The sequence below is a fragment of the Thalassophryne amazonica genome, chromosome 18, assembly GCF_902500255.1.
Source record: "Thalassophryne amazonica chromosome 18, fThaAma1.1, whole genome shotgun sequence".
NCBI lineage: Eukaryota > Metazoa > Chordata > Actinopteri > Batrachoidiformes > Batrachoididae > Thalassophryne > Thalassophryne amazonica.
In genome coordinates, this window is record NC_047120.1 from 27,849,597 (window position 1) to 27,876,949 (window position 27,353).

A 27,353-nucleotide genomic window follows, 5' to 3' on the forward strand; every position below is an offset into this window, starting at 1 on the left:
ATGGCTTGTGTTGGAGCTGACGAATTAAAGCAGCTGGAATATTTGTCTTTGGTGTCCAAAGTTTGTACTGAGCTTGATAACCATCTTGGGCTGAGTGATAAAGATTTAGGTCCGTATTTATTGCCATAAATCTCCGCTGTTTTAAGCGTTCGTCTAGCTTGCTAGTGCTAACTAGCCCTTAGCTAGCAGCCGTGCAAAGTGTAATTTTAACTTAATTGTACTGTTGGCATACTAATAAACCATCAGTGAGAGCTTTATTTTGTGGAATCTTAAATAGCAGATATGGATTGGATTTGATAAGCATATATGTGTGGTGTTTGCATAATTCTTAACTTCTTATTTCTGTTTACAGCTGAGTTTGTCATCCATTTGGCTGAAGAACAACCGACCTTTGATGGATTCAAGACGGTTCTGATCCAAAATGGAGCCGAGTTCACAGTATGTTTAAAAGAAGGGAGAACAACTGTTACGTTTGGCCCTGTTTCTGTGGTTATAATTGGTTTGTTGTCTGTAATCTTTGTAGGATTCTCTCATTGGTAATTTGCTGAGACTCATTCAGACTATGCGACCACCAGCCAAAGCTACAAGTAAAGGTGAGTTACTGAGATTTAATTTAATTCAATGTATATATCAGCTTTGATTTAATTGACCAAAATATATACAGTATAATAATAACAACAATCACCAATGTGGCACTCCTGTTATTGATGATAGAATATTACATTGTTATTGTAATGAATTCCTTCTGAATTTAGGGTCTTTTTTTTAACTTATGACCAGCTTTACTCAGACCATAAAAGCTTTTGGCTTCCTTATTTGTACTCAAGGGATTTGTGCAAGTGGCTGATGTTTTTGTATACACAACAAATGTCTCTTAATATTCAAATGATGGCAAACTTAAATAAACCTCCCCACTTATTTTTCCCCTCCTTACAACAGGATCTGAAGATGTGGGTAAACCAAAGACAGAAAAAGAGCGACTGAAGGAGATGTTTCCTGCTCTGTGTAGAGCGAACGATCCGGTGCCAAGGGTGTGTGTTATTTCAAGAAACAACAGACTCATTGCTTCTCACTCATTTTTCAGTTTACTCGTTCATTTATGGTTTTTGTTTTTCTGTGGTTTTTGCATCAGATCTGGAGACTGTAAAAACATAACTGCTGGTAGCGCTCAGTTTTCTAACAACCAGTTTATCAGTCAAGTCAAACTTGTAGATAAATTAACTACAGTACACAAAGTACAAATTACTTGCCACATTGGATAGTGGCTGTTGTAATTTTACTTGTTCCATGAGAACTTTTACTTGCCCTTGTCATTTAGTAATGTTGAAGTTGTAGTAATATTGTGTGAACTTGGCCACAAAAATACTAAAATGTGCTACTTCCCAGTGCTTAGTTAATGTTCTTTCTTCAGCACAAACATTGCTAGAGTTGGTTCAGAGTTTGCAAATCTGAGGTGATTTGATGCTAAACAAAAACATAACCTGTTGAGATTAGATTCTTATTGTATCACTGATGTATACTGTTTCTTTGGCTCTTTCCTGCAGAAGTTGCTTGATGAGGATGATGTAAAAGTAGCAGCCGAAGCCATGAAAGAGTTGGAGATGTTTCTGCCCAGTGTCAGTGGGACAGAGTCAGACATATGCAAGAAGAGGTAAGACAAGGAGAAGAGACCAGATGCAATTGACAGCATTTCCACTGAGTGACTTTGGACATCTAATGAGTTATGTTTGTGGGATAACTGTCATTGCAGTAGTCCAGGCAACGGATGTGAAAGTTCTGCTAAATATTTTATTTATTTTTATTTTTTTAATTTTTATTTTTCCTCAAACCCAAAATTTCCATAATGTTGTCTCCTTACGGGTTGGTGCGGAGACACGTCACTTCTGGCGAAGTGGTGAATCTGAAGGCGAGAGTTCGTACTTCCGTGACTGGCTGCCCAATGAAAACACGCTTGGCCTGCGTTGATTGTGTGCCCATTGTAGATTAAATTGACTCTATTGACAAGTCTGACACTGACCTTGAAAAGTGACCAAATCACATTTATTTATTTTGTTTATTTATTTGGATCCTATTAGCATCTGCAATATAACAGCATCAGCTACTCTTCCTGGGGTCCATACATGTTTTAATCATAGTTTCAGTACAATAACATAATAGATTTCCATTAAGGCCTGTAAATCATAATGAAAATTCATAATACATTCAGAATAAATTCATTCATAATCAATTCATAATACATCACAATACTTCAACCATTTGCCTCAGATAATACTTTTTAAGTTCCTTTTTAAAACCCAGTCCACTGCTCAATTCCCTTAACTTTAGTGGTAAATGATTCCATTGACTCTGGTTTGTTTTACATTTAGGCAAAATGAAACAGTCCTTTGGCATGCCTGGTTGGATAAAAATGAGTATCCTTACTAAAAGGCACTTCTTGGTAAAGCACAGATGGTATCTGAGTTGTAATAATATTTCTTAAAAAGTTTGCTTTTGCATATAGCCACCTGTCCCTCACCAAAAACCAAGAGAGGCGCTTATGCATTGTATCCACACTCGTCCTAAAGCCACATTTTAACACCACACGTGCAGCTTTATTTTGCACAAGCTGTAATTTTTTTACATTATTTACTGAAGTATTTGACCAGACAACTGCACAATAATCCAACTGGGACAACACCAAACTTTGAATGACATATGGTATCACTGGTTTAGTTAAATATCTTGAACATCTTCTTATCACTGCCAAAGTCCATCCCATTTTAGAGACTACATTATGTGTTTGTCCCAGGACAGTTGGCTGTCAATACAGACTCCAAGAAGTTTGACTTCTTCCACTTGTTTAACAACTGTATTTTTCATTACAAGATTTAGTTGTGGTTCGGCTCTTAAGGAATGTTTAGTTCCAATAACAATGCTTACTGTTTTTCCTGCATTCAGAATGAGTTTGTTGTCTTCAATCCAATTTTCCATCTTTTTAATTTCCTGCTCAAGTTTTGTTTTAACTTCCTCAATTGATTTCCCAGCCATATAGACTTGTGTCATCTGCAAACATTGAAATGCTTGCTGTATCAAGCACTAATGGTAGATCATTTGTGAAGATAGAATATAAAAGCGGACCAAGACAACTGCCCTGTGGCACACCATGTTTCACAGTTAAAACATTTGAAAAACATCCATTATAATACACTAATTGTTTTTTGTCACATAAATAATCAAATAAATTGCACAGCAGATTTGGAGAAGCCATAACATTCAAGTTTTTTTTAGAAGAATTTTGTGATCAATGAGATCAAAAGCAGCGGAGAAGTCTAATAATACTGTCCCAATAATGTTACCTTTGTCCATTTCCCATAACCAGTCATCAGTCATTTGGGTCAGTGCAGTCGCTGTTGAATGCTTTTCTCTATAAGCATGCTGATAATTTGTTATTAAATTATTCTCTCTAAAATAAGCGTTAATCTGATCATACATAATTTTTTCCATTAATTTACTCAATACCGGAAGTAAACTGATAGGTCTGCTATTCGTCGCAGAAAATGGCACTTTTTTATTTTTTGGCAATGCTATAATTTTTGATATTTTCCAAGCCGACAAAAAATTATTTTCATTAAAACATTGGTTATGGCTGGTGCTATTATTGAGGCTACAGGTTTTAGGAGGCGCCCATCTAGTTCATCTACTCCTGGAGGTTTGTCTTTTAGTGTCTTCAAATATTGTTCAACTTCATTTATACTTAGAACCTTAAGGCAAAAATTACACTTTTTTGATTTCATATTTTCTTTTATGATCTCAAATGACTGATTTTCATTTTTTGATTTTAACTTATTTCTGACTGCATCTATCTTTTCTATAAAATAATTATTTAAATAATTTGCAGTTTCGTCAGATTTAGTTAAAAATCCCTCATTTGTTTCCAAGACCAGTGGAATTGATGTATTACCATACAGGAGGGAATTGAGACTTCTCCATAACTGTTTACTGTCTGTAAAAGTTTTAAATTTCTCATAATAGTATAATCTTTTCTTTTTCTTGTTTTCTTTCACCACAAAGTTTCTAAGTTTACGATATACTTTCCAGTCAAACTCCCTTCCAGATATTATTGCAGTCTGCTTGGCTTTATCTCTTTCCTTCATTTGTGCTTTCAAGTTGACATCCAGCCATGGACTGCTTGAGTACAATACATGTATTTGTATTGTGTTCGGCGTCGTTTTCATTGCCAAAAATAGCCACTAGAGGGCGCTCGGGTAAAGTCCGTGGCAACCCATAAGGCTTAACGAGCTCTTGGCCTCTTCCTCTGTAGAGTGTCATGTGACTTTCTGCACTAAAAGGTCATGTAAAAGTGTTGTAGTTTTCTTGAATGACTTTTTCCAATGTAATGAAAAATAACCTAATGTGAGCCAAAAAAACCTTTTGTGATATTTGAGTTATTTCAAAATATCCATGTTTAAATTTACATATTTACAATTTACTAATTTTTGGTGGGGAACAAATGGTTGGCAATATCATTTATGACAGCTGAATATGTTCAACTTAAAAATGTAAAATTGTCAATGCAGTATATTTCATGTTTTTAGGATTTTGCACTATTATTATATATTGGTTTTAAAAATTATTTTACTTAAATTTGTATATTTAAAAATTTTACGCAAAATTGCATCATTGTTGCTCAGTTTTACAAGTAGAGTCAGGAATAGGGTTGGGTATCAAGAACCGGTTCTTTTTGGGTATCGTTAAGAAATGATTTGATCCACCGATGTCAATAGCCTTTTTGGTTAACAGTTCCCTCATCGGTCCTTAAGAGCGGTCGTTGTTTTTGAGCGTGTTTGTCAGGAAAATGATAATTTCTCTACGTTGATTACAGACCCTGCAGCGGCTCTGTAATCAACCGTTTCTGCAGTGCGACTCCACTTTGAAGCGTGAACCAATGAAACAGTGCTTTGATCCGCTGGCTCGTTGGTTCTTTGATTCGCTGCTCTTCAGAAGCCATTAAAATATGTCAGTCGTGAGTCACTTTTGTGTGGATTAAAGTCACTAACTGGGACTCTTGTCTTGTTGCAGTCAAGACACGAGAATCGTCTTCAGTTGGCACAGCTCCAAATGCTGCGCGGCTCTCTGCGGAGACAGAGTCCGATCAGACGTAATAACTTCAAAACGAATTGCCGCTTTAAATAAAATGACACCTCTTTCCAAACGCTGTAATACAGACAATAAACTGCAATTGATTAAAACGTTTTTTTTCCTCCCAAAATGAGATGTCCTGCGTTCTTTATGAATTGCATCCTGACGTCCAGCTGCAAGAGCTCAGCTCAGATGCCAATAATGTCTGAAAGGAAATTCTTTTGACAAAAACTACAGATTTTGTTTATTTCTATTTATGTCCAGAGATCAAGTATCCATCATGTAGAGTTTATTATGTCCATAGTTTAAGGATCCAGTGACCAATTTCATATTTATTTACTTTAAGACTCAATAAAATCTTGTTGACAGAGAAAACCTGTAAAGCCTACTTTTGGTACACAGAAAATTCACAAGAGGTATCGATAAAGGAATCAGATTGATAAGCGGAATTGATAATGGTATCTATTGATAAAGTCTTATCAATACCTCAGGAAAAGTTGCAAACATTTTAAATCTTGATGAAATTTACTTTTATTGAAAATGTCTGTTACGAATATAATAACTAGCAAATAAGCACTTGTTTGCCTTGGTAGAACATTAATTGTGTGTGTTTAAAGTTACATTTTATCTGTAACATTCATTTCAGTTTTCTACACTTCATTTCACAGGTCAGACAAGAGTAGGCGACGCAGCCGAAGTCGCAGCAGAAGTAGGGAGCGAGTGCGCCACAGAGACAGAGAGCGGGATAAAGACCGGAGGAGGCGGCATCGTTCTCGATCCAGGTCCAGGTCTCGCTCTCTAGATCGCGAAAAGCATAGAGACAGGGACCGTGGTAAAAGAAGAGATCGATCATCTCGTTGGGCTGATCGCACGCCAAGTCCCCGAAAAGAGCAAGACAGAGACTCTGAGCGCTGGAAGGACAAACATGTGGACCGTCCTCCACCAGAGGAACCTTCTGTTGGCGACATTTACAATGGAAAAGTCACCAGCATCATGCAGTTCGGCTGTTTTGTTCAACTAGAAGGACTGAGGTCAGTATAAAGTTAAACATATTTTAGCTTAATTGTGGGTAGAATCTCTGAATCAGAGCCAAGATGGAAAAGTACCATCCAGGTTTTGACTGTCTGTTTGCAGGAAGCGATGGGAGGGTTTGGTTCACATTTCAGAGCTCCGGCGAGAGGGCCGTGTGGCCAACGTAGCTGATGTCGTCAGCAAAGGTCAAAGAGTCAAAGTCAAGGTGTTATCCTTCACTGGCTCCAAGACCAGCCTCAGTATGAAGGTGAGAGCGCTGTGGGGCAGAGCATATAGGATCACGTTATCTATGTTTTTGGTATGTTCTTTGTGTTTGGGAAGAGTTGTTTCAATTTTGAGTCAGAAGTGAGTCAAAAGCTTTTGTCTTTTTTGTTGCTTTATCATTGTGATGCAAGCTTACTTTCTGTCTCAAGGCTGTTATTTCAAGAAACGCTTAAATGAAATGACAAAGATCAACACCTATCCTACAGTCAGACTTTAAATTTAAGTCTGTCTGCGGGGATTAAAGTACTCCTACAACAGATTTCCATTAATTGGGGCTGCCAGAAGGCCATATATGAGATCAGTGGAGATCCAATGAGATTTTAAAAACTGGGGGTTATTTGATCATGGATTATGCAGGGGTTTTTCTAGGAAAATTTAGCAAGGGGGCAACACAAGATGCAAGTGAGCAGCGTAACTGAGCAGTGGGGATGGTGCAGAATGGTGGCCCTTTATAAGTATTGAGATCAAAATGGGGCATTCTGAGGCTTCTGGAAGGACTGGAACAACAACCAAATATCCAGGATCTGAAAAGGGAGAGTAGATCGTTGTTGGTAGGGGGTTTGGGGAGGCCATTGAAGGCCCTTTGAAAATTTTGGGATTTTTGATGTCCAGGGATGCATTCTGGAGGGTTTTTTGATGACTATTTTCTCTTTTCTCCCCCCAAATTTAGTTGTACTGCTTAGTCTGTGTGGTGATTGTATTTTCTTTTTGCACATTTTCACCTTTTCTTTGCATTTACCCCAAATTGATGCTACAACCTACATTTGTTTAAGATTGCTATCAATCGATCAACATTTATTTCCTTAGCCCTTTACAGCAGCCAGATGGTGTCCAAAGGGTTTTACAGTAAGTCATGGAATAAGAATTCACAAAAATAAAACACAGCGTACAATAGAATTAAAACGGCACATACAAACAAAATGTGTCACAACGCCACCAGGTATTAAAAGCCATTTTAAATAAATAAATTTTGAGCTATGATTTTTTTTTTTTTTTTAAAGTGCTGGGTCAGAAATAGTGCGTAAATCAGGAGGAAACTTTTTCCACAGTCTGGGTTCAAGTATTGCAAAAGCACGTTCGCCCTGGAATTTATATTTTGATCCCAGAACATCTAAGTAAAGTTGACCAGACGCCCGTAATATCGTACTGTAAGTGCGGAGATTATGCAAGACCATTAATAGTTTTAAAAACAAACATTAAAATCTTAAAATCAATTCTAAAATGGGTTGGATGTGGAGTGAGTAAAGTACAAGTGTAATATGTTCACTTCTGGGAGTGTTCAGTAAAGACAAGTGGTAGCATTTTGCACAAGTTTGAGGAGTGCAAGAGAAGACTGGTTAACACTAGAGTCCCTTTATACAGAGAGTAGTGACAACTGAGAACACTGTCACTTTAGGGCCAGTTGTGCTGAACTACTGATGTTTTGTGATGATATGTTTTCCTTTTTTTTTTTTTTATCAATTAATCACATACAGCAACACATCCAGGTACATGTACTATCAGAATAAATATAAAAATAGTAAAGATATCAAATTTACCATTTATATATTTAATTAATTTAATGCCTGATTTATTTTTCTGTAGCTCTGTGTCATGCAGTGACGTTGACATGCATGGCAGTTTTAAAGTTCTCTGTCACTGGATTATGCTTTATTCTGATTATTCTGGATTAATTTGTCCCTCAACAAGCTTTTCTTTCTAATTAACTTCCAATTCAAAGATAAGGTGTACAATTTCCTCTTTTTCTTAATCCGTTTTGTAAATTGCGGACTTTTCTTCCAAACATATTTGATACATTTGTATTCAGTGTGCACACTGCAAAAACTATTAAAATATGAGAGGAAACAGTGAAATCACAAAAGTGTTAAATCACAGCCTTTTGTGGTGTCTGATTTAGCAGGTGCATGTCAGGCTGCAGGTCCTGTGTCTGAGCACAGTTTGGAAAAGTTTATAAGATGACTGTTTAGGCAAGTTTTACTGTACATGGGGCTGAACACTAAATTTGCCTACCTTGCAAAGCTTGAAGTTGCTTTCATTCCACACGGCTAACGTTAGTTTCCCAAATTTTTCTTCTGTTCACATCTGAAGGGAATCTGTACATCTTGAACCCCTTGTTGTGCCTGTTTGTGCATCTAAATGTGCAACAATCTAGCATTTTCAGTGAATAAATTAATAAATAAGATGGATTTACATGCAGATAGCTTAACATGAAACGCTAATTTGGTCCCAAGATGGCACTACGACTTTTTTTGTTGTTTGTCGCTACTCTCTGTATAAAAGGACTCAGGTTAACACCAGCATTAGTGCATTACAGTAATCAACTCTAGAGCTGATGAAAGCATGAATGGCTGTCTGCAGATTACATCTACTGAGGCAGGACTTTAGCCAGAAGGCGTAGTTGGGGAAAAAACTGACTTTGACAACAGAGTTTATCTGTTGATCAAACCTCAAACACATATTAACCCCAACAGCCATAATCATTTTCAAATATATATGGCTTCCTGAACTCTGAATGACCAATCCCCCCCACCCCCCCCCCCCAAAAAATGCAACTTTTGCTTCTGTAGTGTGGCTCTGTGTATTGTTGTGCAACTCCACCACGAGCGTCTGCCTTCACAGTCTCCAACATCCAATGCTGCCTGCGTCAATAATTCATTGTTCTGCGTTCTAACATCTCCAAAAGCTGCATCGACACGTTAATGTTTAAATCAGTCCTCAACATTTTTCCACAGTGTGAACCACGGATTAATTGCAAAGATTACATAAGTGGGATGGTGACTTGATTTTAAAGTCGGAAAAAAATCAGTCTGTTCAAAAGAAATGCAGCAGCTCCACAAAACAGACTGTCAAAAAATAAATAAATAAAAAGTGCTTCTGAGCGTGTGCTGATAGTCTATGACCAGGACCTGAATGAACTCTGATCTGTGAGGATGAAGGCATTTATACAGAAAGGGTTTTGAAATTATTCTTGTTACCTCACCAGACCATGTGGACATGCTCATTCTCTCTCTCTTCCTCTCTTTCCCTCTCTCCCCTTTTTTAAGAGTTACAGTTATAAATTCAGATCAGTTTTGCTCTTTTTCACTCTTTTGTATTTTTCACAGTTTTGACAAAGGTATTTTTTCAATTCACTGATTCTGTTCATGTTCAGTTCTTTGTAAAAAGGTGTTTTGCCCCATTCGATGGCTGTAAACTGATGGGAAACATGAAAGTTAAAGGCTGAGTGTTGATTTTGGTGTTATTGGCTCAATAACAGCACTGGCAATTTTAAAATGGATTATTTTACTCCATATCATCTAGAAAATAACCTTTTGTTTTGAATCTACACAGCCACCTATGAAAGACACATTTATTCCACTCTTGAATATCTGTTCAAATAAGTTTAATTGAATATTGTTCAATTAGTTTACCATGCATTGCTGTGCAGTTTTAAATTTTATATAATTCTATATGATTTTAATAATTATAAATTATAATTAGAATAAATTATAATAATTATATAATTTTATATAATCCTTTCCTTCCCGCTGTCGCCAAGTGCTTGCTCATGGGGGGTCGTTTTGACCGTTGGGGGTTTTTCTGTAATTATTGTATGGCTTTTGCCTTACAATATAAAGCGCCTTGGGGCGACTGTTTGTTGTGATTTGGCGCTATATAAATGAAATTGATTTGATTTGATAATTGTGTCCTAGCTGTGGCTTGACTTCTGTGTCATGAATGGAAAGTTGCTGGAATTCAAATTAGTGCATTTTCTTCCTGTTACCCCAACCCTCACTCTGTGTAAATATGTAAAATACAAAACATTTTGTGAGCAAATATGGACTTTCTTTGTTCTATTCATCCCTAAAATTGTAATAAAAATGCACCATTTGGTACCTCATTTTTCCAGGGGAGGCCCCACGGACCCCCCCCCCAGTGGGAGGGACACTCCTTCCTAGTGTGCCTAGGTGCACTACCCCTACCACACCTTCCCCGTTAGCACTTGCAATCCATCGACAATTTCACATTTTTTGACCTCACCCTACTTACATGTCTGAAATGATGCTGCATTAGAAGAAAGCAGCAATGTTATTAGTGAGTGAAATATAATCTTGTTCAGCAGGAGAACAATTTGCTGTTTTCTTATCGGTCTCCAAATTGTTTTACCTTAAATTCTAGCGCATGGTCGCAAAAGGGTTTTTAAAAAAGGTAGATGTGAACAGTTTGTGATTTGGCTGTTTAAAAAAAAAAAAAAAAAAACATTTTCAGCTTCTTTTTTTTTAAATCCCTGAGTCTGCCTTTTAATGTTGCAATTCCAGTGGCAAGTTTAAGATTCCATCACGTTTTAAGGTGGTACTGGAACCAGGTCTCAATTCCCATCCCTAGTAATAGCAGTTATCATTATTATCTCCATGTGCTTTGTAGTTGGAAGTAGAGCCTATCATCTTAGGGTATTTGGCTCACACCTGGAATGTTGCAATACTTCTATGATTCTTCAGGATGTGGATCAAGAAACTGGGGAAGACCTAAACCCCAACAGGAGGAGGAACACCGGCCCAGATGCAGGTGAAGACACCTCCATGAGGAACCCTGACAGACCAAGCAATCTCAATCTGGGGCATGCCCCAGAGCTGGAGCAGGACGACACTCTGCAGCGCAAGAGACTCACCAAGATATCAGATCCAGAGAAGTGGGAGATCAAACAGGTGTGTTTATAAAGGGAAGATCTGCACACAGTGAACTCCCGAGTTGTTGTTTGGCAGAACATGGAATCGTAACCATTACTGGGCTCATTTTATTTTCCCTTCAGATGATTGCAGCGAATGTCTTGTCTAAAGAAGAATTCCCAGATTTTGATGATGAGACAGGGATCCTTCCTAAAGTGGACGATGAAGAGGGTAAGAACTTAATTGCTTTGGTGTACAATCTCCCCAAAACCAGTTCCTTGTTTAAGAACCAATGCATTTCTGTCTCCATATAATTGATTAGGTTTCAAGTTGAAACAAGTGAAAAAGCTGGAGCACATGAATGTTGTTGAAAAGCTGTTGCATGACATTTTTTTTGGGGGGGGGGGGTGAGTGACCTGCAGGTTTGATTATAGTTTTTTGTTGCCTTTCAGATGAAGACTTGGAAATTGAGCTGGTTGAAGAGGAGCCCCCGTTCCTGAGGGGACACACTAAACAAAGCATGGACATGAGCCCAGTCAAGATTGTAAAGGTCCAGTATTCCTCATATACAGTAGTGTTCAGAATAATAATAGTGCTATGTGACTAAAAAGATTAATCCAGGTTTTGAGTATATTTCTTACTGTTACATGGGAAACAAAGTATCAGTAGATTCAGTAGATTCTCTCAAATCCAACAAGACCAAGCATTCATGATATGCACACTCTTAAGGCTATGAAATTGGGCTGTTAGGAAAAAAAAAAAAAAAGTAGAAAAGGGGGTGTTCACAATAATAGTAGTGTGGCATTCGGTCAGTGAGTTTGTCAAATTTGTGGAACAAACAGGTGTGAATCAGGTGTCCCCTATTTAAGGATGAAGCCAGCACCTGTTGAACATGCTTTTCTCTTTGAAAGCCTGAGGAAAATGGGACGTTCAAGACATTGTTCAGAAGAACAGCGTAGTTTGATTAAAAAGTTGATTGGAGAGGGGAAAACCTATACGCAGGTGCAATAAATTATAGGCTGTTCATCTACAATGATCTCCAATGCTTTAAAATGGACAAAAAAAAAAAAAAAAAAACAGACGCGTGGAAGAGAACGGAAAACAACCATCAAAATGGATAGAAGAATAACCAGAATGGCAAAGGCTCACCCACTGATCAGCTCCAGGATGATCAAAGACAGTCTGGAGTTACCTGTAAGTGCTGTGACAGAAACGCCTGTGTGAAGCTAATTTATTTGCAAGAATCCCCCACAAAGTCCCTCTGTTAAATAAAAGACATGTAGAAAAGGTTACAGTTTGTCAAAGAACACATAAACTGGCCTAAAGAGAAATGGAGGACTATTTTGTGGACTGATGAGAGTAAAACTGTTCTTTTTGGGTCCAAGGGCCGCAGACAGTTTGTGAGACGATCCCCCAAACTCTGAATTCAAGCCACAGTTCACAGTGAAGACAGTGAAGCATGGTGGTGCAAGCATCATGATATGGGCATGTTTCTCCTACTATGGTGTTGGGCCTATATATATCGCATACCAGGTATCATGGATCAGTTTGGACATGTCAAAATACTTGAAGAGGTCATGTTGCCTTATGCTGAAGAGGACATGCCCTTGAAATGGGTGTTTCAACAAGACAGTGACCCCAAGCACACTAGTAAACGGGCAAAATCTTGGTTCCAAACCAGCAAAATTAAAGCCTTGCAGATGTGAAGAAATCATGAAAAACTGTGGTTATACAACTAAATACTAGTTTAATGATTCACAGGATTGCCAAAACAGCAGTTTGAACATAATAGTTTTGAGTTTGTAGTGTCAACAGCAGATGCTATTATTGTGAACACCCCCTTTTCTACTTTTTTTTTACTAATAGCCCAATTTCATAGCCTTAAGAGTACTGTATGTTCTGTAAGTACTACTGTATGTTCTCAACAATTGCCTGTAGAATGTTTTCAGACCTCATGTATTGAAATGTTGAGGAAGTATGCTAAAATCATTTGAGTTTTATTTTAAATGTTGAAAGTTTTTTTTAGCCTCACAATTCAGTTTGTGAGGTTAAAAATGTGATCTTAAAAATGAAGTCTTCCATTTGCTGTTCAATAGAATCCAGATGGCTCGTTGTCCCAAGCAGCCATGATGCAGAGTGCTCTGGCTAAGGAGAGACGAGAGCTGAAGCAGGCTGCACGTGAGGCAGAGATGGACTCCATCCCCATGGGGCTGAACAAGCACTGGGTTGACCCACTGCCAGACGGTTAGAAATCATTTGGATGTACATTCGAAGTATATATTTCTTTTAACAGCAGTTACTGATACTTGCATGCAGTTATTCAGACCAGCATTTGCATGTAGGTGGGACTATGTACGTGTGCAGATTCACTCTTAAGGTCCAGTGTTTGCTAAAATCTTCGATGTGGATATTGCAATTTGCTTGACCTCCCTGAACTTCAACACACAATATCGTCAACGTGCAACCATATTCTAAGTTGATGCTGCTGATTTTACAGGCAAATATATTAAACAGTCTACAAAAACTTGATGTTTCAGTAAATGCGGTTTTGCGAAATGCTGCTCGATTGATGAATAAATGGCTCCAAAACCAGGTCATTTTAGTAAAACAGGAACTTCTAAGTATAGATACATTCTACTTGCACAAATATCTCATTTTATGTAATTCAGGTGGTGATTAGCTGACATAGCCCAGATTATACAATGGTTTGTCCAGCCAGCTTGCATGGCTACTTGACATGTACCGTATTTTCTGCACCATAAGGCGCACCCTCAATTAGCGGGTACTTAACCCTTACAAAAGGCGCACCGGATTATAAGGTGCGGCCTCAATTAGCGGGTACTTAACCCTTACAAAAGGCGCACGCTAAAACATATAGTCTACAAAAAAAAAGGTCACGGAAGCAAAACGGTGAGTTTATTTGAACTTTTTAACAACTTTGAACTACCGGTATTTAACAATATGGTACTCACATTATTTTTTATTATGGTTCTGTCACAAATCCATCGAAGTCTTCATCTTCTGTCTGAATTGAACAGCTGGTCTTCTAGCTGTGGCCACCTCGCTTTGTTTCTGCGGAAACTCCGTTTGTTTTTTTTAACTTGGCGCAGTTCATTTTCTTGTTTCCTCTCGTAGCTGCTCTGTTCCCATGAACAACCGCGTAACTGATAGCCTGCAGTTTGAATTGTGCCTCGTAAGCATTTCTCTTCACTGGCGCCATTTTCGGGGGTCCTTAGACAAACAAATGTTGTTTTGCAGGATACCTGTAGTATACAGTAACTACCGGAGGAGTGGCGGAGGTAAGTGTACATACCACAGACTTACGGACTCTTCTCTGATTGGTTTATCGCTGGCAGCGTACGTACTCTACTCTACCAGCGTATGTACTTTACGTATTACATAATGTTCTCCGATTGGTTTATCGCTGCCAGGGTATGTACTCTACGCTGCTAGCATACGTACTTTACGTATTACGTCCTTGTGTCAGCGGGAAATGGTCCGATATTCCGACGGTCAAAGACGTCTGTCATTTTTACAGATTTTGGAATTCAGTGCGCACATAAGGCGCACCGGATTATAGGGCGCACGGCCGATTTTTTTGTGTGTGAAAATTTAAGGCTTTTAGGTGCGCCTTATGGTGCGGAAAATACGGTAGCTATGCAGAAAATGTTCAACAAGCATTGTTGAGTTGCTACACAGTTAAAGGTGTTTCTCAATTTAAGTTTCCAGTTGTGATGTTATGTTGTTTTTGTGTGTTCATTATTCCACACTGAAAATACAATAGTCATCAATGGCAAAAAGTAGTTATATCAAGTTCTGTCTGTTCCACTAGAGGTAAAATTTATTTTTCTGTCCTTAGTATGACCACAGCCTTGCAGGTTTGGTTTTCCGCAACCACGGTTTTGGGCCTGTTATACTACGGCTGTAATTGTTTTTTCAGGCATCACATAGTACAGATTTTAAGCATGATGTCATCAAACTGCATGTTAGCTCATATTTGTGGGTAACTGTTTTTCCAATACCTGTTTGTCAGTTATATGCATATCTCTGAAAGTGTTACTCTGACTTTTCAAAACTACAGTTTTCATTATCATAGACGCTTGCATTCCTCTTTTTACAGCTGATGGCCGACAAATTGCAGCGAACATGAGGGGCATCGGCATGATGCCCAGTGATATCCCAGAGTGGAAGAGGCATGCTTTTGGGGGCAATAAAGCCTCTTATGGAAAGAAGACACAGCTGTCTATTCTGGAGCAGAGAGAGAGTTTGCCCATCTATAAGCTGAAGGAGCAACTTATTCAGGTTCATTTAGAAAACAATACTTGAGAAAGACTACATTTCTACTTCCATAAAATGGCGTAATCCAGTGATTTGAATTTAATCTATTTCTAATTGTGTGAGTAATCACGTTTTATACTTTTAAACTTTGGAACAAACAGTAGTCCAGTAATTTCTGATTCCAACACATTCTCCTGGCAGGTTTTCTGTTTCCTTTCTGTCTTGTCCATTTAATTAACTGTATTCTGATGCAGAGCCACCATTTGTTGTTAACTCTTGCTTCTTTGTTATTCTGCTCCAGGCCGTACATGACAACCAGATTCTGATTGTGATTGGAGAGACAGGATCTGGCAAGACCACACAGATCACCCAGTACCTGGCAGAGGCAGGCTACACCTCCAGGGGCAAGATTGGCTGCACTCAGCCCCGTCGTGTGGCCGCCATGTCAGTGGCCAAGAGAGTATCTGAAGAATACGGCTGCTGTCTGGGACAGGAAGTGAGTAATGTGTTGTCTTGTTGTTGTTGTTTTGTTTTTTTTTCCCTACATTAATTTAATGCACAAGGAAGAATATGATGCTTGCATCCTTTTGTCTTTCACTAAAAAGATGATTAGGATGGCAAGCTTGAGATGCTACATAATTCACTATCAGTTCATATTTGAGTTTTACAGGTTAAGTTGGGCTTTTTTGTGTGTCTGTTTTGTTTTTTTGACTGGATCTTTCAGCTGATAGAGCCATAACCCAACAGCACCTCCCTGTAATCACACTTTGCATCAAATATTTGCAATGTATGAACTTATAATATGTATTTAAATACATTTAGACTCACAATCAGTGTTTCCTTTGTTTGATTATTTTAATAACCCAGATCTTGTGGGTTACAGAGCTCCCATGTGTTTAGTTGAGTGTTCAGAAAAGTGAATAGCAGAAAGTGACTTTCTGTAATTAGACAGCAGTCATATGACTTTTTGTTGTCACTTAAATGCTTTTTTAATGTATTCATATTTTTCATGTCTGTGACTTCTTCCAGAGTCACAGAAAGTCCAGTAAAATGTGCTAATTATTAATTAAATGTTGCTGGCATGATAGCATGCTAATTTGAGGCCTAACGTGAAATCAAACCTTTGAGAAAATCTGGGTGCACATGCACCCTGAGATCTACCAGTGATGACTGAAGGAATTCTGACAATAAATATGAACATTAAGTTTTCCTTATACCCAAACCTATTGTTTAAGCTCATGCAGTAAGCAGCAGAGAAGTTAGTTGGGCTGAAACTGAGTGATCCTCTGCTTAGGATTTTTTTTTTTTTTTTAATGCTCATGCGATTACCCCTTTGCCTCCCGCTGGACATGTCTGAGATTGTTGCATGAAATGATCGTATCATGTGCATGATGGAAATTAGGGTGAGGTTACATGTAAATTGAAATGAGCTTGTTAGTTTCTTTAATCTCCAAAGCCAAAGTCTGGTGGTCACCGTGCCTCCCTCTGCTTGTGAACAAAGTGCCACGTGTAATTGTCATTGTACTTGAAAGCAAGGAATTTATTGAGGTTTGTAGTGTCATTGGTCAACTATATGTACCCCTAGAAAGAACCCCCCCACACACACACACAATCACGTTGATGAAATGTCTTTCTAAATTGTTTCAATATTAATTTCTAATCTGTTAACTTGTACTTGATTTGTGTAGTTTCTGAAGGTCTGATGGCATTTGTTTTCCAGGTGGGTTACACCATTCGTTTTGAGGACTGCACCAGCCCTGAGACGGTGATCAAGTACATGACAGACGGCATGTTGCTGAGAGAATGCCTGATCGACTCAGAATTGGGCCAGTATGCCATTATTATGTTGGACGAAGCTCACGAGAGGACAATCCACACTGATGTTCTCTTTGGTTTACTGAAGAAGGTAAACAGGATGCAAACTTTTTTTTGCTATCACACTGTAGAGACAGGAAACTGAAATTCATGAAAGATGAATTTTGTTCTAACAAGATGCTGATGTTTGTCTCAGACTGTACAGAAACGCACAGACATGAAGTTGATTGTGACATCAGCTACTCTGGATGCCGTGAAGTTTTCTCAGTATTTCTATGAAGCACCCATTTTCACCATCCCGGGCAGAACCTACCCTGTGGAGGTTCTGTACACCAAAGAACCTGAGACTGACTACCTGGATGCCAGCCTCATCACAGTCATGCAGATTCATCTGACAGAGCCTCCTGGTACGATTTATAAGCTTGAAAATGGAGCGGCGTGGACACGCTGCTGTTGTTGTATGAAGGTATTTCACAAAGGTTTGTGCCCTTTTTCTCTGTCCAGGTGACATCCTGGTGTTTTTAACTGGACAGGAAGAGATCGACACTGCTTGCGAGATCCTGTATGAACGGATGAAGTCCTTGGGCCCTGATGTGCCTGAACTGATCATTCTGCCAGTCTATTCTGCGTTGCCCAGCGAGATGCAGACAAGGATATTTGATCCTGCACCTCCAGGAAGCAGAAAGGTACTGATACTTGATGGAGATTTCAAATATATCATAATCAGATTGCAGTGACTAAAATAGAACATTAATTTAAGCAGTCAGTTTTTTAACATCTTTAAATTTACAAACCTTGTCAATCACCAAATCCCAGATCTGCCAGCCTGTACGCATTTTGAGATTAAAGTACGCTGGTACTATTTGTCACACAAAAGTGTGCAAAAAAGCTCAAGTAAAGTATTAACCATTTGTGCTGCATGCAAGTCTGTGTCTTCCAAAATTAATAAGAGTTCAGCCAATCACAGTGCCATATTCTTTCCCGACAACAGTTGTGCTGGATAGCTATGTTGTCACGCAGAGACTGTTATCGGGGACTGTCAGCTGTTGTGGGCCGACTCCATCGTTTTATTACAAATTTCTGCGATAGTGTGGCTTTCTTTGGTTTTGTTGTACTAACAGACAGTCTAAGAAGTCTGCTCCAGTATTTCCATCTGGTGAAAATTTCAGTCACTCATCTTCAACTGCTTATCCGGGATCGGGTCATGGGGGCAACAGCTATAGCAGGGGACCCCAGACTTCCTTTTCCTGGGCCACATTGACCACCTCTGACTGGGGGATCCCGAAGTGTTTCCAGGCCAGTGTGGAGATATAATCTTTCCACTTAGTCCTGGGTCTTCCTAGGGTCTCCTCCCAGATGGATGTGCCTGGAACACCTCCCTAGGGAGGCGCCCAGGGGGCATCCTTACCAGATGCCCAAACCACCTCAGCTGGCCCCTTTCAGCACGAAGGAGCAGCGGCTTTACTCCGAGCTCCCCACAAATGACCGAGTTTCACACCCTATCTCTAAGGGAGACACCTGCCACGCGCCTAAGGAAGCCCATTTCAGCCGCTTGTACCTGCGATCTAGTTCTTCAGTTTGGTTGATTGGACATGATTTGGAAAGCACACACCTGTCCACATATTAGGTCCCACAGTTGACAGTGTATGTCAGAGCACAAGCCAAGCATGAAGCCAAAGGAGTTGTGTGTAGACCTCCAAGACAGGATTGTCTTGGCACAGATCTGGGGAAGGGCAGAGAAACATTTCTGCTGCTTTGAAGGTCCCAATGAGCACAGTGGCCTCCATCATTCGTAAATGGAAGAACTTCAGATCCACCAGGACTGTTACTAGAGCTGGCCGCCATCTAAACTGAGCGCGAGAGTGGTCAGGCTGAGAGTGGTCTTAATCAGGGAGGTGACCAAGAACCTGATGGTCCCTCTGTTCAGAACTCCAGCATTCTTCTGTGGAGAGAGGAGAACCTTCCAGAAGGACAACCATCTCTGCAGCAATCCACCGATCAGGCCTGTATGGTAGAGTGACCAGACAGAAGCTACTCCTTGGTAAAAGGCACATGGCAGCCCACCTGGAGTTTGCCACAAGGTACCTGAAGGATTCTCAGACCATGAGAAACAAAATGCCTCTGGATTGATGAGACAGAGATTGAACTCTATGGTGTGAATGCCAGGCATCATGTTTGGTGGAAACCAGGCACCATCCCTACAGTGAAGTATGGTGGTGGCAGCATCATGATGTGGGGATGTTTTTCAGTAGCAGGAACTGGGAGACTAGTCAGGATTGAGGGGAAGATAAATGCAGCAATGTGCAGAGACATCCTGGATGAAAACCTGCTCCAGAGTGCTCTTGATCTCAGACTGGGGCGACTGTTCATCATTCAGCAGGACAATGACCCTAAACACACAGCCAAGATATCAAAGGAGTGGCTTCAGGACAACTCTGAAAATATCCTTGAGTAGAGTCTGGAGAGATCTGAAAATGGCTGTGTACCGACACTCCCCATCCATCTGATGGAGCTTGAGAAATGCTGCAAAGAGGAATGGACAAAACTGCTCAAAGATAGGTGCACCAAGCTTGTGGCATCATATTCAAGAAGACTTGAGGCTGTAATTGCTGCCAAAGGTGCTTTAACAAAGTTACAGAGCAAAGGGTGTTAATACTTATGTACATGTGATTTCTTAGATTGTGTTTGTTGTTTTATTTTGAATAAATTTGCAAAAAATGTAAACTTTTTTCATGTTGTCATTATGGCGTGTTGTGAGGTGGGGAAAAAATGCTGTAACATAAAATGTGGAAAAAGTTGAGTGCTGTGAATATTTTCCAGATGCACTGTAAACCTAAAAAAAGAGGTGGTACACTTTTAATGTTTCCAAAATATGCCTTCCTGCTTAATTTGATCTAATTATTAAAAACAATGATACAAGAACAAAATTAATTTTGATTAAACTGAAGAACAAACATACTAATTTAAGCTGCACTGCAACGACAGATTGATGGTGTGAAAACACCAAGCTAGTCGCAGATTTTTTTTGTTGTTATAGCAAAGCTGGCAGGTCATCACTACTACAATATGGAAAACACTGAAGAAATTGTCTTTTATCAACTTTAACTCCAGTTTTGTTGATAATGGTTAGCAACAGTGTTGGTTGGGAGGGTAAAAACCAAAGCTTGTATGTTTTAAATTTTCACCATTTGTTTTTTTAAATGTGTGCTTTTGCTCTTAGGTGGTCATAGCTACAAATATTGCAGAGACGTCTTTGACCATCGATGGAATCTATTATGTCGTAGATCCTGGATTTGTCAAGCAAAAAGTGTACAACTCCAAAACGGGCATTGACCAGCTGGTTGTGACTCCCATCTCACAGGTACCTCATGCATCATACACTGCAGCAAGTTCTCCTGCATTATAAGCAGGAGAATTACATTATTCAATAATTTGGAAAGGTCTGGTTTTATTGGAATAATTAAAAACCCTTCCTACTTCAGGCCCAAGCGAAGCAAAGGGCCGGTCGTGCTGGAAGAACTGGACCGGGGAAGTGTTACCGGCTTTACACTGAGCGAGCTTACAGAGATGAAATGCTGACGACGAATGTGCCAGAGATCCAGAGAACCAATTTGGCCAGCACAGTGTTGTCTCTGAAGGTAAAAGGTTATTTTGTAGTCCACATCTTATTATCCTGCCATTTATGAACAATGATCTGATTATACTGCAAGATGTTTGTCATGTGGGGCTTTCCTCTGATCTAGTGTCCAGCTAAAGCTCCTAAGTAGACCACTTTGTCCAATCATAATCTCATTTTTCATCAAGACCTTTGCAATGTTTGTTCTTATTTCTTTAGAATAAAAAAACACCCAAAACAAAGCATGTACATAATTCAATGGATTCAACTTTGTCTTTAGGCAATGGGCATCAATGACCTCCTGTCTTTTGACTTCATGGATGCTCCACCAATGGAGACTCTGATCACAGCCATGGAGCAGCTCTACACTTTAGGAGCTCTGGACGATGAAGGCTTACTTACACGGCTCGGCAGAAGGGTGAGAAATACACAACCACACACGTTCGTAACACTGTCCTTGTTTCTGACTTGGCTTTTTTCCCCTCTCAGGTGTAGGACAGAATTTAGTGGTTTATTTTCCAGTTAAAACCAAATATTTTCAAGGAGTTTTGTCAATCTATTCATTATTGATTGATCGAAAACATAGACATAATTATGTAATTAGGAAACAAAGTTGTTAGACAACTGAACAAATATGTAATTTGTAATGAGTCTTGTTTAGCATTCACTTCAACTTTTAAAAAAATTTGTAATTATTTTTTGTTCTCCTTTGTGTGTCGTGTAGATGGCAGAGTTCCCTCTGGAGCCGATGTTGTGTAAGATGTTGATCATGTCGGTCCATCTGGGCTGCAGTGAAGAAATGCTCACGATTGTTTCAATGCTCTCTGTGCAGAACGTCTTCTACAGGCCAAAGGTTTGCACGTCACACAATTATTATTTGAAGTGTTTTATTTCTGTTTTATGGTATTGCTGTGTGTTTCTTCCCCTTTTCCTCTATTTATTTAAAATCAAATCACATCTACAGAGTAAGTACATGGGGAACTTAGAGACTGAAGGAGGCAGTTGTTACATGAATCTGTGAGCAGGTGACTCGCCATCTGTAGTTCAGTGAGCATCTGCCCACTTACAGAGAAAGCAGAGCACTGCATTCCTCCAAAATAACACCTTGTCCCACTGCCATCATGCTGGGGGGGTGACATGGTTCTGACAGATGACTGCTTTACCACACCATGGCATTGAGTACGTGTGTTCAGCTGATCTTGCCACCATGATGTGATCAGTAAATATGTCCTACTTCTGAAAGTATTTGAGTGCCAGCACCAATATCGCAGGTGCTTCTTTGCAGCAAATTTTGTTTTCAGCAAAGTATTCTATTTGGTTGTCTGTTAGTTGGTGGAACATCCTGAGAATTTTGGGGATCTTCAGTCAGTTACAGGGTATCATAACTAACCTGTTCATTAAGCCATACATATGAATGTGAGCACAGTGTGGAGTGGGGGCAAAGTGAATACTTTCCAGTGTTTTCCGGTTTTTGTCAGGAATGTCTTCAAGCTCCTACTTTGTTCTTGGATTGTGTATTGGGTAAGGTTGTGGAATTTGCTACTTCAGTGCCTTTTTCAGTAAGGGAAGGTTTACTGACCTTGACTTTGCAGACTGTGAATGCTATCTGACACTTGAAAAGTTGAGTAAGGACTCAGATTGTCTGGGTTAGCAATTGTCCTGGATCTAAGCTTTTAGTACTAACTGGATTTAGCTATCACAAGTGTATCTATGTGTAGTGAAAGTGTCAAATTTGTAGATACATCTTTTTTAGCCAGTGACATGTGGGTCTGTAGACTTTGAGATTGAGATCTTATGACACCACAATGACCCTGCCAGAGGTTTTTTGGCAGTTCTGATAACCTTTTCAGGACAATGATGTTATGAAATGTTATCCAAGGTACTGGTGCTTTTGTCGTACTGTATGGTTGAGAGACTTAAAGGCCTTTCACACTGAGCGCGCATTGCTCTAAACTCATTATTTTCCATTAGATGCAATGCGCAAAAACAGAACTTGTGCGATGCTCCTTCAGAAGCATGCACCACCGCTTGACATGAAACTCACCGCGGTCAAAATTCAACTCAGTGCAACTTTCACCGCTGCACACTGTGACATAGCTTTGCGAGTCACAATGAACATAACAATGAACCTTGGACAAATAAATTAGCATGAAAAGTAATGTGTACATTTTGAAGAAGTTTGATAGATTCATTTGTTCATATCTGCACTTCAACAAGGAAAAAAAACTGACATTGTAAATAAATACAATTTTTTTTGTAAACAAAAGGACACAATTTAACAATGACTATAGTGTCTGTTAAAGAATAATGTATTTTTTCTGCGGTCACATTTCATTTACTCTTATTTGTCATCACATGTAGTCATGTGACAAACCTCATGAAGAAATAATTTTTTTAATTTAGTCATTTCAACATTTAATTACGTCTTTGCTGACTGTGATTTTAATCTTATAAACAGGACATAGTACTTACTAAAATGTGAATCACAATCACTATTCTAGTGATTGTGAATGCTTTGAAATTGTGCACAATAGGGGCGGGGCTTCTTCTACCTGTGCAAGTGTCTTTTTGACTAAACATTCACTTCATGGACTTGTTTAGTGATTCATTCATTTAATGTTAAAATATAAAAGGAAACCGCTTTTTCAAAGAATAAAATAATTGTTCTTTAAAGAGCTTTGGCTTTATTTAGAAGTGCAGCAGCAGATACTGGTTTTCTGAGACAACAGGTGAGCTTGTACCTCAGGACATTTAACCAGATGATGGTCTCTGCAGCGTCGGCCTCTTGGTGGAGTTTTTGGAGACCCTTTCCTCACATTTTAAAGAGCAGAGATGTTCTCTCCTTCCATCTGGCATTCAGGTTTTGTTGTTCAGTTCCATCACTGGAAGTTCTGAAGTGTATCCGTATTTAACAAGGTTCTCTGCACAGCAAATGTTGAAATGCTCCTGATGGGGGACAAGTGAAGAAATATATTTCTTAAAATATAAAGAAACACAAAACAGTGTTATACTATTTTCTGTAAGGTCTGATTACTCAATTGTTAAAAAAAATAAAAAAAATCTAAAGTTATTTCAAGTTGAGACTGTTCTTCCTTTCAAAGCAGTAACTATCAAAAAACTGCAGACTGATTTGGTAAAAATAGATTAAACAATTTACAAAAAAGTTCAAGTCAGCTCGACTGAGTGAGTCAATATACTGTAGCTAAAGGCTAAGCTAACGTTAGCTGACAAAACTTCAGTGTTCAGTGGTGCACTGATGTCATATTTTATTTTCAGATTACTCACGCATATTTGCAGATCTGTTGCTCACCCTGGGTGCGTGTATGTGTCCAAAAGAATTTCAGACTGAGTATGTCCGCTCAATTACGCCAGCTGCTGTGGGTCTCTCTGACCGGGTCTGTGGGTCTTTGGTCGGGCCGTGCTTCAGCTCCGCCCAGTCTCACTCGCTGAGAAAAGCTCCTCCCAGCAGGATGATGTCTGTCACTCGTTCTTTTGCTTTTTGCTGCTCATCTTGGGGTTATAACTTGCAGACTTTCGCTTTTTAATTATTTTTTTGGGAACGCACGAGTCTTCACAGACATGGTGACTGCGATTCTTGTTCAGCCTCCAGAACATGAACACAACTCTGCCCATTTTCCACATCTGCTTGCTTGCCCTGCACCTGCGGATGCGACAACTTGAGGGCACTGCGCATGTGGCCTGAAAGGCCCTTTAGACCCTATCCAGGTATCAAAGGAGATGGCTGGATGTCTTTGGTACTCGGTCTCTTTGGAGGATTTTTGATACTATTAGACTGAAGTATAAATGCTGGTGATCATTCTTTGTCTTGGCTTTCAACTGCTGTAGGACGAACAGATGTTTTGTTTTTTTTTTTCTTCACAGTCTGAAATATCTGATCTTACATCTAGCATCTTTTTGTACTTTACTAATGCAGGACAAACAGGCCTTAGCTGACCAGAAGAAGGCAAAGTTCCACCAACCTGAGGGGGACCATCTCACTTTGCTTGCTGTTTATAACTCCTGGAAAAACAACAAGTTCTCCAACCCCTGGTGTTACGAAAACTTCATCCAGGCGCGCTCACTTCGCAGAGCTCAAGATATCCGTAAGCAGATGCTGGGTATTATGGACAGGTATGATATCACATTAACGGGGCAGAATGTCATGGAAAATGAAACCTGTTTTTGAAGTAACAGCCAACCTTCTCTCTTCTTCAGACATAAACTGGATGTGGTGTCTTGCGGAAAAGCGACAGTGCGCGTTCAAAAAGCTATTTGCAGTGGCTTTTTCCGAAACGCAGCCAAGAAAGACCCACAAGAGGGCTACCGGACCCTTATAGACCAGCAAGTGGTTTACATCCACCCGTCCAGCGCTCTCTTCAACCGTCAGCCTGAGTGGTATGGAGGCATTTCAGTGTGACGCTTTAACACAAAGATGACTACAGAATCTTTGAAATGAATAACAGTTTATTATAACTTTTCTCTGATAAGGAAAAGTAAGAAAATGAGAATTTTTTTTTTTTTTTTTTATGTCTCGTGTTGCTTTTTTCTGCCACAGGGTCGTGTACCATGAGTTGGTATTAACAACTAAAGAGTATATGCGTGAGGTGACCACCATCGACCCTCGGTGGCTGGTGGAATTTGCTCCTGCTTTCTTTAAAGTGTCTGACCCGACACGTCTCAGCAAACAGAAGAAACAACAGCGTCTTGAACCTCTCTACAATCGATATGAAGAACCAAACGCGTGGAGGATATCTCGTGCCTTCAGGCGCCGTTAAGCCATGGTCACATTACCTACAAGCCACAGAGTCAAAGCGACGACTGGTCGTTCATTTTCAATGACAGTGGCCATTTTACAGTGGCAAGAGACAACGGTTACTCTGCCAACAGCTATGCGGGGCCACAACAGACCTGAAATGTATTTTATATAAATAGAGTGATGCTACATGGCGACTGCCAGTGAGAATAGCTAGCGTAAAGTCAGCTGGTTGTTCGAACGAACAAATTAATCCAAGATGGCTGAAAACACTCTACACCTGTATGCCTGTATATATTTAATATTGTTTCTCATGTTTGTCATCAAATAACAAATGTTTTATTTTCTTGTGAGCGTTCATATATTTCATAAGGTAAAAATAGAGCCAATAGAATGACCTGTATTCACCTGATTAACTACAAAATACTTTTGTTCAAAGAACCAGACAGGTGGTGTGCTTCCCAAACAAAACACAGTAATGAGGTTGCTTTATTTAAAAAAAAAATAATAGTAACTGTACAACTAATTCTTAAAAAATGTTACTCTAAAATCATTTGATGTTTTGAGGTCCAAGGTAATGTGACCAAGATAGGTGAGCTAGGACTTCATGTTAGTGTGAAACAATAACCATAGACTTGCGTTCAACCAATTCCTCCAAATATTAATTCTAAGTATATATAATTACCATAGTAGGTGTGGTGACCAAGTGGTTAATGCACTTGGTTTCAGTGCGGAAGGTTCCCGGTTCGAATCCCACCCCTACCACATTTCTCCATGTAATGTGGAGTTGTGTCAGGAAGGGCATCCGGTGTAAAATTTGTGCCAATTGAACATGCAGATCCACCTTGGATTTGCTGTGGCGACCCCGAGTACAAAACAAGGGAGCAGCCGAAGGGACTTACTTACTATATATAATTACCATAAATGGTTCCGTCTCCTTTTTTAAAAGATTGGTATTACATCAGCTTTTTTTCCCCCAAAATACCAGGAGGTTTACTTCCAGCTAGATGGTCTTAAAACACAATATAATAGAAAATACAACACCTAGCCTTGTTTGGGTCTATAGCATCAGTTAGTGTAAAAAAATAAAAATACATCATCACACTCTGATTACCATCTGACTGCACATACCATCTACTGTTTCCATATTTTCATGACCTCAGCTCCAGTGGACCAGAACAACTTGTGTGAAATGTAAGTGTGAAGGAGTTGTAGTAAAATGGTTGGTCACTGAAAATGTGAGAAGGCAAGTGACTTTCAAGTAAAAAAAAAAAAAAAAATTCTCGTCATTTTTCTTACACAAAAGAACTGGAAATGTACCGCAGAGCCAAACATCCAAAGCATAAAAAGGAATTACTCTGTGTGTGTGTGTGTGTGTGTGTGTGTGTGTGTGTGTGTGTGTGTGTGTGTGTGTGTGTGTGTGTGTGTGTGTGTGTGTGTGTGTGTGTGTGTGTGTGTGTGTGTGTTTATTTATTTATTTACCCTGTTTTTGGCCGTATGCGCACGTACATGTTCACGGCCCGAGATGAAGCCAAGGCTTTGTATCGAAGTAAATAAAACAGCGACATCTAGTGGCTATCAAGAATTATAGCAAGCATAAATTCCAGACATACACGCAAGTGCGATTAATGATAAAATACACGTATATATTTCCCTTAATGAAGTAAAACGTATATTTGATAATACACATGGTGGTGTTTCTTTTCGAGTCCATGATTCTTTAGGCTGCTCCGGTTTTTTTTTTCTTAAATATGTTTTTAAATGCATCAGTTAATCAGTAAAGAAACATTCATGACTTTGACCTTTGTGTATGAATGCAGTCAGGCATTTT

At 39.3% G+C, this 27,353-nt stretch overlaps 1 protein-coding gene across 1 annotated transcript; it reads left to right on the top strand.

Annotated features, from left to right (window-relative positions):
• dhx8 (DEAH (Asp-Glu-Ala-His) box polypeptide 8) lies at positions 1 to 27,323 on the top strand. Its single transcript, XM_034193317.1, has 23 exons — positions 1 to 109; positions 353 to 438; positions 524 to 593; positions 940 to 1,031; positions 1,545 to 1,651; positions 5,787 to 6,149; positions 6,253 to 6,397; positions 10,893 to 11,099; positions 11,204 to 11,291; positions 11,513 to 11,610; positions 13,157 to 13,304; positions 15,181 to 15,362; positions 15,640 to 15,834; positions 17,059 to 17,244; positions 17,350 to 17,560; positions 17,658 to 17,839; positions 20,374 to 20,514; positions 20,636 to 20,791; positions 21,050 to 21,187; positions 21,494 to 21,622; positions 24,704 to 24,900; positions 24,985 to 25,164; positions 25,325 to 27,323. Exons 1-23 carry the CDS (start codon positions 1 to 3, stop codon positions 25,542 to 25,544), a joined length of 3,630 nt encoding a protein of 1,209 aa, XP_034049208.1. The 3' UTR covers positions 25,545 to 27,323.
• Positions 27,324 to 27,353: the final 30 nt, after the last annotated feature.